Here is a 17339-nt window from a genome sequence, read left to right as displayed (position 1 = left end):
CAAGAACTTGCTGCAGAGGGGCAGAGAGAGAGAAGGAGAGAAAGAATCCCAAGCAGGCTCTGCAGTCAGGAAGAGCCCGATGTGGGGCTAGAACTCACAAACTGTGAAATCATGACCTGAGCTGAAGCTGACGCTTAACCGACTGAGCCACCCAGATGCCCCCTGTGTATACATTTTAAAACAGAGCCTTAAACTTATTAAGGAAACCCATAAGTCCTTTCTCATACCCACCTAAACTCCATCTAGTCTGTCTACTCATTTCTCAGGGCTCCAGATGTGCTGATCTAAGGATGTTCCCAGAATATACCAGGGCTCTGCAGACATTTGAGTGTCTGGTCTTGGGGTTTGATCCCTCTGGAAAGAATGCTGATATTTTTCCCCCTGCCAGGATCAGGGCCCCTCCTACGTGCTCTTCCAGCCCCCTGTACTGATTGCCCATTTTATGTCTCCCTGCATTACAATTGTCTCATAGTCTCTCTCTCTCTCTCTCTCCTCTCCAGCCCCTTCACTCCCTCTTGCCCTTCCCTTCCTCCCCTCCACTTTCCCTTTCTCTCTCCTTCCTCCTCTCCCTCCTCTACTTCTCACCTCTCCCTCTCCAGCCTCTCCCTCTCCTTCCCGGGGGTGAGTCTCTATAAGCTCCCCAAGGCCAGGGACAGGTGTCATACACATCTTCTAGGGTGTGGCCTAGCACATTGTTAAAATATGTTGAAGGAAAAAGTGCCCTAGCTGGGGCGCCTGGGTGGCTCAGTAGGTAAAGCATCTGACTCTTGATTTTGGCTCAGGTCATGATCTCACAGTTGTGAGTCTCGCCTTGGGCTCGTACTGACAGCAAGGAGCCTGCTTGGGATTTTCTCCCTTTCTCTCTGCCCCTCCTCCCACTGGCATGCTTGTATTCTCTCTCTCTCTCTCAAACTAAATAAATAAATACATAAATAAACATTTAAAAATAAAAAAGGCCCCAGGCACCTGGGTGGTTCAGTTAGTTAAGCTCCCACTTTTGGTTTCCGCGCAGGTCATGATCTCACAGTTCGTGAATTCGAGTCCTGCTTTGGGCTCTGCACTGGCAGTATAGAGCCTGCTTGGGATATTCTCTCTCTCTGCCCCTCCCCTGCTTGTGCTCTCTCTCAAAATAAACAAACATAAAATTTTCTTAAATAAATAAATAATTAAATTTTTTTTTTAAAGGTCCTAGCTAATGCAGAACACCTCTTCTCAACCCTTTACAAGAGATTGTAAATCGCTTCTTCCTATTTGGTTCCCTTCCAGATGCTTCCAAACCTATCTGAATGGCTCCAGTTTTCAAATAGCCTTCTCCCCTCCCTGCTACTGTCATCCCTTCTTTCACCGAATGAATCTCAAAGCTCTACCCAAGAGATGTATGGATCCAACCTGCCTTCTTTATTTCCTGCCTCCTTCTAGGATTATAGGTTCAGTGGTCCCAGAGAAGACATGGGAGGGAAGGGAATTGAGACACTTTTTCCACTTGTCTAGGTAGGAAATGGAAGCATCGTCAGGTCATTGGTTCTCAAACTGGGGTTCACATGTCCCAAGAGGGCAGGGCACTGAATAGTTTTAAGGACGTCACTGTCTTCAGCTTTCCTCATCTTTCCTAAAAATGATGAGCAGAAGGAGGTACCCGGGAGGAAGAGCTAGGTACTTCTCTTCTCTCTGTCAAAGAAGAGCACACCACTCACTCACTGGGACGGTAAAAACCAAAACCCTCCACATCATGGTGCTTCCTTCAGGGCATTAAAATCTTTGCTGGGAGCCCAGCAGAGACCTGTGGAATTATTGTTGATATTCCTACAAAGAACAGGTAACAAGTCCTTTGCATTATCAAATGGTTTCTAGTTCTTTAATCTGAATATAATTTGAGAACCTAGTCAGGTTTTGGGTTATTGAAAACTAAAATCACTCACATTTTTGCCATTTAATTTGGAAAGGAGTCACATAATCCAGTGACATTGCTATTTCAAACCTCCTTCCATTCCCATCTAACATTTATGTAAACAAGCTTTTGCTGTATTTAGATCAACACAAACCAAAAAAATATAGGAAGATAATTGATGCTGAACTTTATCTCATTCAAACATTCTATCTACAAATACATGAAGTAATTGAAACCAAAGACAAAAGGGGCGCCTGGGTGGCTTAGTCAGTTGAGCGTCCGACTTTCGCTTAGGTCATGATCTCGCGGTTTGTGGGTTCAAGCCCCGCGTCGGGCTCTGTGCTGACTGCCAGCTCTGAGCCTGGAGCCTTTTTCAGTCTGTGTCTCCCTCTCTCTCTGACCCTCCCCTGTTCGCGCTGTCTCTCTCTCTCCTAGAAATAAATAAATTAAAAAAAAAAAAAAAGAAAACAAAGACAAAAAAAGCCTTATGCATCTCATGAAGGGATGTATTCCCAATATAATTTTACTTTTTTAAAAAATGTTTTATTCATTTCTGAGAGAGAGAGAGAGAGAGAGAGCATGAGCAAGGGAGGGTCAGAGAGAGAGGGAGACACAGAATCTGAAACAGGCTCCAGGCTCTGAGCTGGCTGTCAGCACAGAGCCTGACGCAAGGCTTGAACCCACGAACCGCGAGATAATGACCTGAGCCAAAGTCAGACGCTTAACTGACTGAGCCACCCAGGGGCCCTGATGTGTATTTTTATCAAAATGTATAATATATTTATGTTTTGATCAGTTGAATAATAATTTTAATGATAATTTCATTCAAAAGAAAATAATGTAAGACCTAGAGCTTTCCAGTAACAAAAAATATATAACATTATAATGTTCAAAAACACGTATATACTAATTAAAAATAGTAGAGCACACACCTCTTGATCTTGGGGTTGTGAGTTTGAGCCCCATGTTGGGTGTAGTGATTACTTAAAAATAAAATATTTTTTTTTTGATGTTTGTTTATTTCAAAAATAAAGAGAAAGCATGGGCTGGGAAGGGGTGGAGAGAGAGGGACAGAGGATCTGAAGCAGGCTCCACACTGACAGCAGTGAGCACTATGCAGGTCTTGAACTCACAAACTTACCAACCATGAGATCATGACTGGAGCCGAAGTCGGATGCTCAACCAACGGAGCCACCCAGGCGCCCCAAAACTAAAATCATTTTTTTAAGTTTATTTATTTATTTTGAGAGAGAGAGAGAGAGAGTGAGCAAGCTCATGGGGGAGGGACAGAGAGAGGGAGAGAGAATCTTAAGCAGACTCCACACTGTCAGTGCAGAGCCCAATGTGGGGCTCAAACTCATGAACCGTGAGTTTATGAGCTGAGCCGAAACCAAGAGTCGGACTCTTGTCCACCTGAGCCAGGCACCCCAAAAGGATGTGTTTTTTAATATTGCTTTAGTAGTTAGATTTCATGCATACATATAAAAAATGAGGTGATTGTTTCCTTTAAATGTCAGTATTCACCGTGTGCTAGCGGTGACATCCTTTGCAACTTTTTGGTCTTAGGATGAAAAGTTTTAGTAATCAGTATAGTTTTATAAACTTCTTTTAAGGGGTATTGGAGTCTTGATATGGCCCATGGTTTGTCTCAGCACCACTTCTGTTGGGATCCCTTCCCAGGCTGGCTTTTGCTCTCCCAACACCACCCTGCTGTTTCTCCAGGCACCCCTTCTTTTCAGGATATGGAACTTAACTCAGCCAGATGCTGCTGGACAAGTTGCCCACTCCCACCCCCCTCGACCGAGCACCTTTCCTTTACTCAGCTGTAAACTATGAAGGTAGAACTGGACCATCTCTAACATTGTGATTCTCTGAGAGCTAAACCTCTGCCACAGTCCATTTAGGGAGAGTCCCCAGAGTATAATACTTTTCAGGGCACTGTTTCAGAGCCGGCTGCCATGCTTCTTATCTATCCTTTAGTCTAGGAGATATTTCAAAAGATGCCACAGCTAGTGAAACCCAGTAAAATCTAACAACCAGCCCTCACCCTGCCTCCAACTTTTTAGATCACTAACACCCTGTGAGTACTTGGGAGGTGCCTGTTGAATTAATGAATGACTTGACATGTTAGTGTGCATTTATGTGTCTACACTACCTCACACTGCATGTTTCTGAGTTAAACTTGCCTATAGACTCACCCAGATGGCCTCTTACAGAAATTAAAAATAGCAACCACACCACAACAACTATTCATCCAAAGTGTGTGAAAAGACCACTGATGCTTGGTGTTATGAGGTTGTGAAGCAACTGGAACTCACTGGTGGTGGGAATATAAAGTGTTGCCACCATTTACAGCTGCTTGACAAGCACTTACTCTATGACCTGGGTCATATTTACTCAAGAGAAAGAAAACGCCAGTCCACACAAAAATTTACACACAAATATTTATAGCCAAATTATTCATAATAGCCCCAAACTGGAAACAACTCAATATCTATGAACAAGAGAATAAACAAATAGCGGCACATCCATACAATAGAATACTATTCAGCAATAAAAAAGAACAAATTGCCCTGACTCACAACCACATGAATGAGTCTCAAAAACAGGCTTAGCACAGGAAGCCAGACATAAAAAGAGTCCACAGAGGTTGCTTCTATTTATTTGCAGCTCTGAAACAGGCAAACATTAAGCTTTAGCAACAGAAAAGCTGATCAGTGTTTTCCTGGGACCTGGTATGGGGTGTGGAGGATTGACTAGAAAGGAACATGAAGGAACTTTTCAGGGGAGATGGAAATATTCCCTATCTTGATTATGCAGGTGGTGGTGACTATAGAGGTGGACACACTGGTCAAAAAGCATTGAACTATACCCTTAAAATGGGTGCATCTTCTATGTAATAATATCTAAATAAAATTGATCACAACACAAAATTTTTAAAAGACCTCTGACCAAATGTCAGAATGTAATTATTGTCGCTTTCTCTGCCCCTCCCCTGCTCGCTCGCTCTCAAAATAAAGAAATAAATATTTTAAATTTAAAAAAAGAATGCATTCAGTGTTTATATGGCAAAAGATAATAAAACAATAGATAACCTGTTTGTAGCCCATAATTCTTTTCTATAATTAAAATAATTTTTTAAGTTTATTTATTTTGAGAGAGACAGAGACAGCATGAGTAGGGGAGGGGTAGAGTGAATCCCAAGCAGGCTCCGCACTGTCATTTCAGAGCCCAGTGTGGGGTTCAAACTCACAAAACCTGAGGTCATAAACTGAGCTGAAACTGAGAGACCAGCACTTAACCGACTGAGCCACCCAGGTGCCCCAAGTAGCCCATAATTCTTAAGGAGAGGACTGAAAAGAGGGTGATGTTGGAGTGCAGACCTGGGCTCCACAGACCTGGCTTTCTCTTAGCCTTGAGGCCATGGGCAAGTCACTTCACCGCTATGGAGACTCAATTTCCTCATGTGTAAGATAAAAGTAATAACAATACCAGTATATTAGGATGATGACTTTAATAAAAGCTAATTTCTTTTTGTGTTCCCCATCTGGGTCACAGAAGATAAAATTGTGAACCTCACCTTACCTGACAAATCTGTGTTGTTCATTCTCAGGCAGGGCCATGACTTCATCCGAAAAAACTGCCCTACCTAGGGAGAAGATAATTATAATAATAAAGCACCCTTGCAGAGCACTCTCTATGGGCACTATTCTAAGAATTCTCCATAATTCATTTAATCCTCACAATATTCTGTGAGTTAGGTACTATTCTAATCCCATTTTACAGACAAGGAAACTGAGGCCCAGAGAAGACAACATCTAGTAAGTAACACAAACTGGATACTAATCCAGGTGCTGTGGCCCAGAGTCCATGCTCTGGACCATCAAGCAAATTTGTCTCTTGTTGACAAAATTGTAATTTGAGATAAAAGAGGGGAAAGGACATTGATTTGCAAATACTAGCATTATATGAATTTATTTTTTTAATTAAAACAATTTTTTTATTCATTTTTTGAGAGAGAGAGCACAGCAGGGTAGTGGCAGAGAGAGAGGGAGACACAGAATCTGAAGCAGGCACAGAACCTGACGCGGGGCTCAAATTCACGAACTGCAAGATCATGCCCTGAGCTGAAGTCAGACACTTAACCGACTGAGCTACCCAGGTGCCCCTGTACGAATTTAAATGTGAAGAAAACCCCATACCTTTCATATTAGTACTGTCACAAAATAGTGACTGCTGATTTCACGTTGGTCTGGAAAAGCCTGCTCTGTTTCTAGTTTCAGGCACTGCGGTCTTTCTGAAGAACATGCTGGATCTGCTAACAGATCCAGAACAGATCCGGTTGGGGTGACTGGCCCTCCCAATTTTAGCACTCAAAGTTCGGCACCCCCAAGACACCCCTTAGTCCTGGTCATTCTAGGCCTAGCTGCTCCCCCTCGAAATAAATCCACAGGACGGGAGCAGCTGCAGTGCGACCTGACTGGGCTCCTGCTTCTCTTGCCAGTTCCTTGCTCCTCAGTCTCCTCCCCAGCCAGGCTAAGCTAGTTTTAGTTCCAAAATGGACCACGGCTTTTTCTCCCCAGGACTGATTCCTGCTGTTTCTTCAGGCTGTCTCCAAGCCCTCTTTGCTTGATTTACGCTCATTCCAAATCCAACCGGACCCATGAAGCTCAGCAGGTACACCCCAGTATGACCACACCAGTCGTTAAAATACCCACTTCCCTGAGTGTGTCCCGCCCTGTCACGCCTGTCCAGGATCCAGCCACTAAGGGGTTAATGTCGGGCATAACCAAGTCTTCTAAAAAGCTGTTAAAGCACAAGGGCTAGCATCTTTCTGAGACTATAGCAGCTGCTAAATGATTTAAATATCCCTATTTACAAGTGTGTAAAATGCTAGTTTATATAAGCTTGGGAAAGTTGCTGATGTTTATCATCATCATCATCATCAAAGGATAACACATGCTCTAGGGTTAACCACAGCAACGTGAGTAGACCTCATTGATACCAGGCCCCAGCTTCAGTTCAAGAAGAGGCTTTGGGCAGCAGAGCCAGTCTTTGGGGAGAAGAAACCAAGGACTTGGAGAAGTATGGTGGCCTTGGGGAAGGAAGGCCGTGCTGCCCACCAGTCTTTTTATCATTTGGCAAGCCATGCCTCACCATCCATTTATTCATTCCGCAAATAGGTAATAAGGTCCTACTATGGGGGTGCCACTGCACTGGGGCAGTAAGAGCCAGACATTGTATAAGACCTTCCCTGTCTTCTAGGTGCTTGAAGTGTGAGACAGACACAGAGGAAACATGGAGTGTTCTCAAAAGTAGTGGAACAGACAACGGCTTCAGGGAAGGTGGGTAGTTAGTGTCAGGTAGAGCAAAGTGGGGAAACAGAGAAGCCCTGTTTTGCTCACTGCTGTGCACTCAGCATTTTCACAGTGCCCAGCCCACTGTGGGTTCTCAAATAACCTTATGGAACAAAAGAATGAAGAGAACAGACTATTCATCATGCTGCCATTCAGAGGTAATCATTGTTTACTTGTTGGCACATTTCCTCTTTTTTCCCCCCTAAATACACAATAAATATATTTTTTTAATTTCAATACCTTTTTCTGTGCCAAAGTAACATGTTCATTGCAGAAAAAGGAGCAGATGCTGATAAGCAACATAATATTATTCATAGCTGACATGTGCTTGGTGCTTACTATATGTCAGGCAAAATAAGCTTCCCGCCTAGTGGTAATGACTCCATACTTTAACATACATCCTTCATATAGGACTCTCTTTTTTCAAAATTTCTATCTATCTATCTATGAGAGAGAAAGAGAGTGAGCAGGGAAGGGGCAGAGGGAGAGACAGAGAATCTTAAGCAGGCTCCACGCTCAATGCAGAGCCCAACGTAGGGCTTGATCCCCTGACCTAGAATCATGAGCTGAGCCAAAATCAAGAGATGGACACTCAACTGACTGAGCCACCCAGGCACCCCAGGACTCCCTTCTATTCTAACTGCTTTCTTTTTTTGAATACTTGGGCTCAAACTGTTTATATAATTCTGTTTCATTTAATATTATCTTTTAACATTTCCCCATGTTAATGAAAATTCTTTTAAGGACCATTGCTGGGGGCTGGGGGTGTACTCTAACTGGAGGGTGTGGGGTGCCAGGTCAAGACTCAGACACTATCCAGTGGCTAACAGGGATTCATTGTAGGATTTGAGTAGGAGACTGACAGAGTAAACTTGTCTTAGGAAGCTTGGCTGCACTAGAAATGAACAAAGCAAAGATGGGAGGCAAGCAGGAGGTGATTATTATGGCAAAAAGGATGCCAGAAGGAAGAGAGGAGTCCAGTACTGCAAAAAGAAGACTAAGGACTGGAGATGAAGGAGAGAAAGAAGTCCAAGTGTGTTGTTAGGTTTGGAGACTATTTAGTTCTAACTCCTTCCAATTCATTAGCTTGAGAGAATCATGCTGCCATTGTCAGAAATAAGGAAGTTAGGAGGGGAGTCCTTTTACTTTTTTATTTTTATTTGTTTTTTTTTTTTTTGAGTTATTATTTTTTTAAATAATCTCTACACCCGCCTGGGGCTCGAACTCAGGATCCTGGAATCAAGAGTCTCATGCTCTTCCAACCGAGCAAGCCAGATGCCCCAAGAGGGGTGTCCTTTTAAATAAACTTTTTAGGTGGCAACTCCTGCAGGCCTTTAAAACATACTGGGCACTGGGGCACCTCAGTGGCTCAGTCAGATAAGTGTCCAACTCTTGGTTTCTGCCAAGAAATCTCACGGTTCGTGGGTTCGAGCCCCATGTCTGGCTCTGTGCTGATCAGTGCAGAGCCTGCTTGGGATTCTCTCTCTCCCTCCCTCTGCCCCTCCCCTGCTTGCGCTGTCTCTGTCTCTCTCAAAATAAATAAATAAACTTAAAAAAAAAAATTCCAGCCAGGGCTTCAGTGCAAGGACTGGGCAGGAAAGAGACATTTGAGGGTGGCAGTAGCAGTTGGGATTAGCTAGATGGAGAGGATGTGGAGAGAAAGACAAGGAGAAGCAGGAGCTAAGGCTGAGTTAGGGGGAGGATGCAGGGCAAGGAGGAAGCCCCGGAGGCAGCCTGAGCCTTGGGACACAGATGACATGGGTGACATGAACAACATAGATGGGGTTGGTCTGGAGGGTTGGCTAGCAAGATCCAGTCCCAGGGGGACACCATGAGGCCAGCTCAGCCCAGGCTGCTAGTTTGCCACCAACTCCATCCCAGGACACAAGCACACCAAGAGAGAAACCAGTAACCCAATTAACTGGAGAGCTCAGATAGTGTGCAGTCTACTTATTGTAGCAGCAGCAGCAGCAGCAGCAGCAGCAGCAGCAGCAGCAGCATGTTGGTAAATAAGTGATGTTTTTCCCAGCTCTACTAAGATACGATTGACAAAGAAATCAAGTGTTAAATATGCGATTCTTGAGGCGCCTGGGTGGCTCAGTCGCTTAAGCGTCCGACTTTCGCTTAGGTCATGATCTCGCGCCTCATGGGTTCGAGCCCCGCGTCGGGCTCTGTGCTGACTGCCAGCTCAGAGCCTGGAGCCTGTTTCAGTCTGTGACTCCCTCTCTCTCTGACCCTCCCCTGGTCACGCTGTCTCTCTCTCTCTCTCTCCTAGAAATAAATAAAACGTTAAAAAAATTTTTTTAAAAATATGCGATTCTTTTTCTGGGTTTCTTCTCAGTGGGAGGCCTGACATGGGGGCCTTGGAGCAGAGTGGGCAGCAGAAATGGAGAAAGGCTGCATGAGGTGTGTTTCTCTCACAAAGAGCCTGAACACTGACCTTGTTGAGCAAATGCTGCCTCACAACCAGTGGTGGTGGTGGTTGTTGTTGTTGTTAACCCCCTTTTCAGCAGTAGGTGGGGTAGGGATAGATTTATTTTGGTTTCTTCTTGTTGAGGTTCTGCTATAGGTATCCCAGTGTATTCAGTAATTAAAAAAATTTTTTTAATGTTTATTTTTTGAGAGAGAGAGAGAGAGACAGAACGGGAGTGGGGAAGGGGCAGAGACAGAGGGACACAGAATCTGAAGCAGGTTCTAGGCTCTGAGAACTCACGAACTGCGAGATCACGACCTGAACTGAAGTCAGAGGCTTAACCAACTGAGCCACCCAGGCACCCTAGTAATTTTAAATAAGACAAGGAAATAACAGAAATGCTTAAGAACTTGACCACAGCTGAGGGCGAACCTGTGAAGCTTATTTTTTTTTCCAGAATCAAGTTTCTTTTTTTTTTTTTTTTAAATATTTATTTATTTTTGAGAGAAGTGGGCTCTGCACTGACAGTAAAGAGCACAATGTGGGGCTCGACCTCACAAACCACGAGATCATGACCTGAGCAGAAATCAGACACTTAACTGACTGAGCCACCCAGGAGCCCACTAGCTTCTTTAATGTTGGGCGAGTCCCCTAGCTCCTCTGGCCCCAGTATACTCACCCTCTCCCCCAGCAGGCTCACTTGTCTTCCTATGAGACAGGGAAACGAAAGGACTTTTACAAGTCTAAAGCCCCATACAACTGTGTTGTACATTTTGGAAACAAAATGTTATTACTGCCATGACTCAATGTCAGGACCACGTTTTAGCTTTTGGGGTGTTTTCTTTCTTTTTTAAATTTTGTTTTTATTTTATTTATTTATTTATTTATTTATTTATTTATTTATTTATTTCTGAGAGACTAAGAGAGACAGCCCACGAGTGGGTGAAGGGCAGAGAGAGAGGGAGACACAGAATCCGAAGCAGGCTCCAGGCTCTGAGCTCCCAGCACAGAGCCCGACGCGGGGATCCACCTCACCAGCAATGAGATCATGACCTGAGCCAAAGTCGGACACCCAACCAACTGAGCCACCCAGGCGCCCCTCTTTTTTAAATTTTAGAACAGTTTAAATTTACAGAAAAATTGAGAAGAGAGTTTCCATATACCTCCAACCCAGGTTCCACCATTATGAACATTTTACATTACATGGTACATTTGTCACAATCAATGAACCAGCACTGATTCATTATTATTAACTAAATTCATATTTTATTCAGAAATCCTTAGTTTTTCCATAATGTCGTCTTTAGTTCCAGAACCCCATCCACCTACATTCTGGACCCCAACCACGTTACATTCAGTTGCCATTCTCCTTAGGCTCCTCTTGACTGTGGCAGTTTTTCAGATTTTCCTTGTTCCTGATGACCTTGAGAGTTTGGAGGAGTACTGGACAGGCAATTTGTAGAATGCCTCCCAGATGGAAATTTTCAGATGTTTTTCCCATGATTAGACTGGGGTTTCTTGTAAGGAAGACCAGAGAGGAAAAAATGTTGTTCTCATTACACCATATCAAGGGTACATACTATCACCTTGACTTATCGATGTTGATCTTAATCTTGATCACCTGGTTGAGGGAGTGTTTTGTCAGGATTCTCCAATGCGAAGTTACTCCCCCCCCACACACCTTTTTTCTTTGGAAGGAGGTCACTGTGCATAGCCCACACCTAGGGAGTAGAGGGGTTATGTTCCTCCTCAAGATTTGAGGATCTAGATACATTTTTTTGGAATTCTCCACAGGAGATTTGTCTATTACTGCCTATTTATTTATGTATTCAATCATTTATTTTATATCAGAATAGACTTGTGTATATTTATTTTATACTTTGGGTTATAATCTAATACTTTTTTATTTTGTTGCTCAAATTGTCCCAGATTTGCCCTTTGGAAGCTCTTTCAATTGGCTCTGTGTCCATTTGATGTACCTCTATCTTCCTGTTTTGTTTGTTTGGGACTTCCTTACTTTCTTTACTAAGAGATCCAGGCTCATCTTGCATATTTCCTGCCCCGAGCCTCAAATCAGTCATTTCTCTAAAGAGAATGTTAGAGCCAAGTTTTGTTTTGTTTTGTTTTTTTAAATTTTTTTAATGTTTTATTTATTTCTAAGAGAGAGAGACAGCGTGAGCAGGGGAGGGTCAGAGAGAGAGGGAGACACAGACTCCGAAATAGGCTCCAGGCTCCGAGCTGGCAGTCAGCACAGAGCCCGACGCGGGGCTTGAACCCATGAGGCGCGAGATCATGACCTAAGCGAAAGTCGGACCCTTAACTGACTAAGCCACCCAGGCTCCCCTTTAAGTTTATTTTTGAGGGAGAGAGAGAGAGCACAAGCAGGGGAGGGACTGAGAGAAAGGGAGACACAGAATCCGAAACAGACTCCAGGCTCTGAGCTGTCAGCACAGAGCCCAGTTCGGGGCTGGAACCCATGAACTACAAGATCATGACCTGAGGTGAAGTCAGATGCTTAAGTTTTTTTTTTTTTTTTAATGTTTATTTTTGAGGGGTCGGGGGAGAGGGAGCAGGGAAGGGGCAGAGAAAGAGGGACAGAGGATCCGAAGGGGGCTCGGTGCTCACAGCAGAGAGCCTGACATGGAGCTTGAACCCTTGAACCCACGAACCCACAAACCCACGAACTCTAAGATCATGACCTGAGTGAAGTTAGACACTTAACTGACTACGCTTCTCAGGCAACCCAATGTTAGAGCCAACATTTAATCTTAGTAAATGTCTGTCTAACTGGAAGCTGGGACAGATGATCTGTCATGTGGACAGGAATAAGACACAACCCACCAATAGGAGGGGACTTTCCCAGCAGTAGCAGCTACAATTGCAAGTCCTTCGCTGAGAAACAGGTGACTCACCAGCTCTCAGGGTTGTCTCCACCCTCCCCCTCTTGCTGGCAAGACTGTCCCTAAACCAGCTCAGACAGAGGGACCTAGGTCAGAAAGTGTCCCCACCCATGGGGCCTGTCGCAGACCAAGTCAGGGCTTTTCTCCATGCCAGACAGACTCCTCTCCCCATTTGTGTATTATTTATATATATCCTTCCTATCTGCAGAAAGGATTGAACAGGATTATCATCAAACTTACAGCTATAATAAAACTATTATTAAAACTTGGGTAAAAGGATAAGACCTCTGTGAAGAAGAGCCTGTATGTGTGTAGTAATTTTGTCCCAGACACTTGGTTCCCTGAATCACAGATTGTGAACGCCAGAGCACTTTCAGAAATAAACATGCTTCACCTGTCATTTTATAACTCCGAGATGGATCAAGTAATTTCTTGGGAGTCACACAGCTAATGAGCTGAAGAACTGGGACTACAAGGACAGGTCTCCTGATGTACATGTGTTTTCAAATCTTCATTCTTGCCTCCCGTTCCAGGAGAGCAAAAAAGAACAGCTTTTGGACCTCCTGGGGGATATGATGGCAAGACAAAATTTTGGGGCCTCTTTCACTTGGTAGATGAATAAACTTATTCTTTGGGGCTATAATTAGGTATTATTAGCATCCCCAGATATTTAATCTTAGGGAATGTAGAATGTAGACTTTGGGATATAGAAGTGGATATTGGGGAGGATCCTACCATTTCCCACACAGTCAAGATTTTTTTTTTTTTTTTTTTTTGAGAAAGACAGACAGCAGGAGCAGGGGAGGGACAGAGAGAGGGAAACACAGAATCTGAAGTAGGCTCCAGGCTCTGAGCTCTCTGCACAGAGCTGGATGTGAGGCTCAGACTCATCAGCTGTGAGATTATGAACTGAGCCAAAGCTGGACATTTAACCGACTAAGCCACCCAGGCGCCCTGAACTACACTTAAGATTTTACTTAAAAACAATTTTTTTAATGTTTTATTTATTTTTGAGAGAGAGAGAGAGAGTGAGAGTCAGGGAGAGAGGGAGACAGAATCCAAAGACAGGCTCCAGGCTCTGAGCTAGCTGTCAGCACAGAGCCCGACACGGGGCTCAAACGCACAAACTGTGAGATCACGACCTGAGCAGAAGTCCAATATTTAACCGATTGAGCCATCCAGGTGCCCCAAGATTTTAATGGTTAAATCAGTAACTTCCTGGCTGTTGCCCTTAACTTTTTTTTTAAGCTTATTTACTTATTTTCAGAGAGAGAGAGAGAGTACTCATGCTAAAGGGGCAGAGGGAGAGAGAGAATCCTAAGCAGGCTCCACACTGTCAGCAGAAAGCCCAACGTGGGCTCGATCCCAGGAACTGTGAGATTGTGACCTGAGCCAAAATCAAGAGTAGGACATTTCACCTGAGTAACCCAGGTGCCCCTTCCTCAACTTTTGACAAGGAAGGGAGGAAGGGGGAAAAAAACAAGAAAGGGAGCCAGGAAGGAAGGAAAAAGGAACAAAGGAAAAATAAAAATCCTCAAGGATCCTGAGATTTGTTTTCAAGAATTTTAGAGATTTGAATTTATGGATTTTTATACTACCAACTATTTAAGAAACAGTATTATCTCTTTTCTTTAATATTCACTGCCCCCTCCCCTCTCAATACTCTCCCTGCAATAACTCACGAATGAGGTGTTTTCAATGATCTTTGTACACAGGATGAGATGAAAGACTGCCTTGGAATTCATAGAAAGGATTCTGGGCCTGGTGTCCTTGTGTGGCTGAAATAAAGAGATGAAATTAGCTCTCTTGGTGACCTTCCTAGAGCTACCTGGGATATCTTGTCTCAATCTGTAAACTCCTTCTGGGGTAAGGACAGTGGGTGGCCCAGAACAGCATTCAGCAAATAGGTAATTACTATGTGCTTTTTTGATGATGATGATGATGATGAAGATAATATTCGGCACTTTGGAGATTTAGAAAATATTCAAATGTTGAATTGCCCTTGGAGATCTTCCCCAGCTAGCTTCTCCATTACCCTGAATTCCTTTAGCAGAGCCCAGTGAAGATGTTTAAAGCCTGCCTTCAAGCCCAATCTAAAGGAAGTTTCTCCCTGAGAGAACAGTAAATTCCTGTCTGGTGTGTTCTTGTTTGAGTTTATCTTCTGGCTTTTCATGGTCTGTATGGTTGGGGTTTTTTTTGTTTTGTTTTCTTTTGTTATTCTGTTAAGATTTTTTTTTTTAATTCTTTTAAGATTTTATTTTTTAAGTAATCTCCTACACGGAATGTGGAGCTAGAATTTACAACTCTGAGATTAACAGTCTCGGGCTTCAGGGACTGAACCAGACAGGCACTCCCATGATCTGTATATTTTTAAACATCATTCTTTAATTAAGAAAAGTATTATCCAGACTTTTATACTCGTGCAAACATATATCTACGTTTTTGTTTTAATTTGAACGAAGCTTTAATTTGAACATGTTGTATTATGTGTTCTGCAACTGGCTTCTTCCTCCTAACAATAAATTCTGGATATTTTTCTCTGCCAAGATAACTTAGATCTGCCTCATTTTGGCGATTCTTTGTCCTTGTACCTGCGTGATTCCCGGAGCGCCAGTTTTCGGCTTGGCTCTCTTGCTTCCTGGGGTATGTTCTTGCCAGACCTCATGGGGTTCGCTGCCCCGCGAGGCCTGGGACAGGGCATGGCGAGTGGGCGGGGTCCCGGGCCGCACGGGACATGCAGATGAAGTGGGCGGAGCCCCCACATATACCCAGGGTTAGCGGCTGGCCGGCGCGCCGGGCTTTGGGAGACTCAGAGGCACCCTGTGGAACTTGCTTTCCCGAGCGCAGCGGAGCCTGATCCCGGGCTGTCCCCGGAGCGGGCCATGCCCCCGCGGGAGCTGAGCGAGGCCGAGTCGTCCCCGCTCCGGGCCCCGACCCCTCCCCCGCGGCGGGGCAGCGCGTCCCCGGAGCTGGGCATCAAGTGCGTGCTGGTGGGCGACGGCGCCGTGGGCAAGAGTAGCCTCATCGTCAGCTACACCTGCAATGGGTACCCCGCGCGCTACCGGCCCACAGCGCTGGACACCTTCTCCGGTACGTTCAAAGGCCCCGGCGGCCGCGTGGCTGGGCGTGGGGTTGTGCACCCGGGGGCTGCGGCAGGCGCGGGGACTGGAGGGCAAGGAAGCTTCCCGGGAGGGGGAAGGGAGCAGGCCCTGAGGTGGCGCTGGTGAGGTCTGGTGGGGCCCAAGGCGCCCTTCCTGACTTGTATTCTCCCTCTCTGACCCTGCAGTGCAAGTCCTGGTGGATGGAGCCCCGGTGCGCATTGAGCTCTGGGACACAGCGGGACAGGTGAGAAGCTGGGAGCGGCCTCTAATGGTCTGGGAGAAGGTGGGTTGGGAAATGGAGAAGGTCTTGGGCCCTTGAAGTCTCAGGTCTGCAACCCCAGGTGAAAAGCAGATTACTGTTCCCTGTGGCAGGGAATAATCTTACTAAAAATCTGGTCTTCCCCTCGTAGGAAGATTTTGACCGCCTTCGCTCCCTCTGCTACCCGGATACCGATGTCTTCCTGGCCTGCTTCAGCGTGGTGCAGCCCAGCTCTTTCCAGAACATCACAGAGAAATGGCTGCCCGAGATCCGCACTCACAACCCCCAAGCTCCCGTGCTGCTGGTAGGCACCCAGGCCGACCTGAGGGACGATGTCAATGTACTGATTCAGCTGGACCAGGGGGGCCGGGAGGGCCCAGTGCCCCAACCCCAGGCTCAGGGTCTAGCCGAGAAGATACGGGCCTCCTGCTACCTTGAGTGTTCTGCCTTGACGCAGAAGAACCTGAAGGAGGTATTTGACTCAGCTATTCTCAGTGCCATTGAACACAAAGCCCGACTGGAGAAGAAATTGAACGCCAAAGGTGTGCGAACCCTCTCGCGCTGCCGATGGAAGAAGTTCTTTTGCTTTGTTTGAACAGCCACAGCAGCTAGGGAGTAGTAGGCATAAGACCACAGACTTCTGGAAACTGGGGTACTGGGGCCTTTGAGGGGGATACTGGCAGGACCAGCCCTCCTCATGGGACTTAGTTCCATCTGAACACTGTGAGGACATGGGCCTCTAATTACCCACTGTAATATGCAAGGATGGGCCCAGGGCCTGGAGGAGGCGAGGCTCTGAGTTGGATTTCTGTGGTCAAGGATCACAGAGAAATGCCAGCACTTTGATTTTCGTGGGGGTGGTCCTAACAGTGTCATCCACCGCTAAGCAGTTTAGGATCCAGTTCCCAGTTTCTTACCATGAGCCCTCAGGTCAGCCTGGCGGAATTAGGACCCCTTGTGGTGGTCCCCACCTCTTCCTTGGCATAGGGGTGAGAAAGAGCCTGGCAACAGCAGGAAGATGGAGAAGTTACAGAGAGGTTTGGGATGGACTGGGTAAGACAGAGGTCAATGAGAGATTGAAAGGGAGCAGAAAGTGAGGCCTTGGAGCCTTGGGACTGGAGGGAGGCTGGTGACGAGGCAGGTCAGAGGGCTAAGCTTGGAGAAAGAGCAAGGGGAGCAGAGAAGTGGGGCAGCTGAGGAGCAAGGCTGACACCTGGGCTGCCCTCAGCCCCAGGGCCACGGTGGGCGGGGCTGCTGGTCCCTGGGAAGAACTGGGTCTCAGGGCTCCCTAGGCACTGCCCAAACTGGCTGGGCCAGGAGCAGGGCAGGAAGTGAGAGGCAAGGCCCAGCAAGAGGAGGGGGAGGAGTTGCAAACTAGAGCCTGAAGGAAGAAGGGGCTGGGGTCGCCCCTTTCTCCAAGG

At 45.7% G+C, this 17339-nt stretch overlaps 1 protein-coding gene across 1 annotated transcript; it reads left to right on the top strand.

The window, feature by feature from the left end:
- The first annotated feature begins 15425 nt into the window (after positions 1–15425).
- On the top strand, positions 15426–17339 carry RHOV (ras homolog family member V). Its single transcript, XM_039232881.1, has 3 exons — positions 15426–15648; positions 15845–15903; positions 16070–17339. The coding sequence occupies exons 1-3, from the start codon at positions 15441–15443 to the stop codon at positions 16511–16513; spliced, it is 711 nt and encodes a 236-aa protein (XP_039088812.1). The 5' UTR covers positions 15426–15440; the 3' UTR covers positions 16514–17339.

Source organism: Hyaena hyaena, unplaced genomic scaffold (assembly GCF_003009895.1).
Source record: "Hyaena hyaena isolate Hyena2069 unplaced genomic scaffold, ASM300989v1 scaffold_70, whole genome shotgun sequence".
Taxonomy (NCBI): Eukaryota; Metazoa; Chordata; class Mammalia; order Carnivora; family Hyaenidae; genus Hyaena; species Hyaena hyaena.
Note: the sequence above shows the minus strand (reverse complement) of the source record. Positions and strands in the feature narration are given on the sequence as shown.

Excerpts from the sequence above, each read along its gene's own strand:
- RHOV (XM_039232881.1), top strand. The coding sequence starts at position 15,441 with ATGCCCCCGCGGGAGCTGAGCGAGGCCGAGTCGTCCCCGCTCCGGGCC. Across the intron at positions 15,649-15,844 it reads AGCGCTGGACACCTTCTCCG|TGCAAGTCCTGGTGGATGGA; the intron begins GTACGTTCAAAG and ends CTGACCCTGCAG. Across the intron at positions 15,904-16,069 it reads TCTGGGACACAGCGGGACAG|GAAGATTTTGACCGCCTTCG; the intron begins GTGAGAAGCTGG and ends TTCCCCTCGTAG.